The 2,536-nt window shown below is 42.5% G+C and overlaps 1 protein-coding gene across 1 annotated transcript; it reads right to left on the bottom strand.

Annotated features, from left to right (window-relative positions):
• On the bottom strand, positions 1–2,287 carry LOC128742591 (KIF-binding protein). The gene is made up of 2 exons (XM_053839002.1): positions 909–2,287; positions 1–851 (listed from the first exon to the last, which is right to left on the bottom strand). Exons 1-2 carry the CDS (start codon positions 2,219–2,221, stop codon positions 395–397), a joined length of 1,770 nt encoding a protein of 589 aa, XP_053694977.1. The 5' UTR covers positions 2,222–2,287; the 3' UTR covers positions 1–394.
• Positions 2,288–2,536: the final 249 nt, after the last annotated feature.

Here is a 2,536-nt window from a genome sequence, read left to right on the forward strand (position 1 = left end):
CTACGGTGAGTTCTTTGCCGTCTCTTTATTTTACTCACTCTGTTTTCTTTACTTTGGATTACGATCTATTTATTCGAGCGTAAATTGATTATACACATGCTTGAATAATCATTCCTGCCGTTGAACTTTACTTCTGACAAAGTGCGTAAAGATTAAACCAAAAGTACAAGATAACGAGTATTTACTACCATTTTGGGCAAACCAGCGAAAAACGTCGCACTGAAGTGTTATTTATTTATTGCTTATTAAGCTATATCGGTTTTTTGCGGCTCCCGATTTAATCTAAAAAAGCCGCTTAAACTAGAATTGATGCACAAACTATAATTTTACTTTTTTATTTGCTGTATCTTCACTAGTGACTCATTATAGTTATCCCCTCTAACCGATTCAGCACTTAGCCGCTGAGCTCATCCGTTAACCTTTTAATTTTCAACGGCAGCAGCTGGTTCATCTCTTTGCAAACTCCCATCTCCGCCTTGAGCAAGGCACCGACGGCTTCGAACTGTTCGCAATGTTTAACAAAGTTGTGATAGTACCGGAAGCTGTTCTTCACGTTGACCAGCTGCAGTCGCTTGTCCGGTGTGATGACCTTGTAGTACAGCCGACCGATGTGGAAGTAGGCGAACAGAATCGGCTGCAGTTCCGATTCGTCGATGCCCGGCGGAATTTCCAGCGTGTCCGCCGGTATTTTGTACGAGTCGATAAATTTCTGAAACTTGGAAATGCTCTTCTCACAGAGCTTGTTGATTTTGCCGAGAGCGTGCGGAGATGGTCGCTCGTCCGCTTCCAGTTTGGTTAGTTTGACGTCCAACATTTTTGAATAGGTGAGACCTAATTCATACCAAACTTCTCTATAAGTAAAAAAACGGTTAATTTCCGGTCATTGAAAGATTGACTCGACTAGGTACCTGCAAATCATTTGATAGTACGTTGCATTCAAGATCTCGTCCAATTCCTCAAGTTGATCTGCACTTCTCTTATACAATTTACATTGATTATCCTCGTTATCGTCGAAGAATGCCAAATTTTTATAGAAAGAGGCAACATCCTGGATGATTTTCGCATATTGCGACGCTTCCGTTTCTTTCGTATAGTAATCCTTCGCTTTGTTCAACCACGATAAACCGTTCAACATCACCAGCTTGGCATCATCAAAGGTTAAGCAAAATTCATCGGTAATTTGATCTTCGTATGCGGAAATTCCCTCTAACCCAACGAATCGATTAACCTCTCTGACTGGGCTTAAGCATTCCTTCGGATGTTGTCGATCTCCTGCTGTCTCATCGTCATCATCGTTGCACAGCCGCTCTTTTGATGTGGTCAGAATGTGCAGATCATATTTGGCCCAACATCGTGCAATATCAGCCGATCGATGGCGGTGCGACTCAATTTTTTCCTCCTTGGCAGCTGGATTGGTTTCTTTCGCAATTACATCTTCCTCGAAACGATCCAACATGTAGGAAGCCGCCGCCAGTAGGTGCCTTGCCTGACTAAGACAGTTCTGTGGAAAGAAATACTGTGACAAAGTGGCCGCATTTAGTGCCCAGTCCACGTGCTCGTAATCATCGTGATCCAGCTGACGCTTCAACGTTAGATGACAGTAACGGGCGGAAAGTTTCAAATCCTCCAAATGGCCATAAACTTGCGCAAGGTAATACAGGGTCAGAGTGTGATTTTTCTCCATTAATTTAAGGCCCTTTCCTTTCTCGATCTCATCTTTCGTACCGAAAAGATCCGATATGGTTAAAGGTTCGGTTTCGTTTAGTTTAGCTGTTTCATATGCATCCTTTGCCAGGTCCAGGTGCCGTTTTGACTCTTCAAAGTTTCCCCGGTTCCAGTACAATATTGCTAGCTGGTTAAGCAACTCAATTTTCGCATTAACAGCTTGTGGTTTTTCGAAATCGCTATCTAGTAGTACTGCTGCTTCCTTCAATGCTAGCTCTGCATTTGTTAGTTCTTCCGTGAAAATTGAAATTTTACCAATATCTTTCAACACATTTGCCAGAATGCACCGAACAATCAATTCGCCATCAGAATCCACATGAAGCTTTAAAAACAGATCCTTCAGCTTACGCTGAACCGATTGCAGGATATCACGGGCTGCATAGTGCGAACGGAACGGTTCCGTCGGTGGATCATTCTTGCTATCTTCGTCGATTTTCTTGTGCGCCTTCTCGAACTCCTCTCGGATATCCGATAGGAACTCTTTGGTAATCAGCATTCTTTTCCGTGTCACCACCACAGTTGGATCGATAACTGGAAAATTTCAAGTTTTTGTGGATGTGAAACACCACTAAACGCACGGACACTGGATTGAAAACTGCACTCGCACAGGCCTTTGTTGCACAGCTGGAGAATGACAAGTTTTGAAAGGAATCAAAATAAAAGACGTTTTTTTGCGCTTTGGTGGCAGAAAAACGAGAACCAGAAGTACGGTATTGGTCAGGTTGGTCGAATGCTATTACACCGTCGTGCTGGTTTATTACTAATTTTTCTAATAGCAAATTTGGTTTATTCTACTATATCGTTTCGAAAT

The sequence above is a fragment of the Sabethes cyaneus genome, chromosome 3 (genome assembly GCF_943734655.1).
Source record: "Sabethes cyaneus chromosome 3, idSabCyanKW18_F2, whole genome shotgun sequence".
Lineage (NCBI taxonomy): Eukaryota > Metazoa > Arthropoda > Insecta > Diptera > Culicidae > Sabethes > Sabethes cyaneus.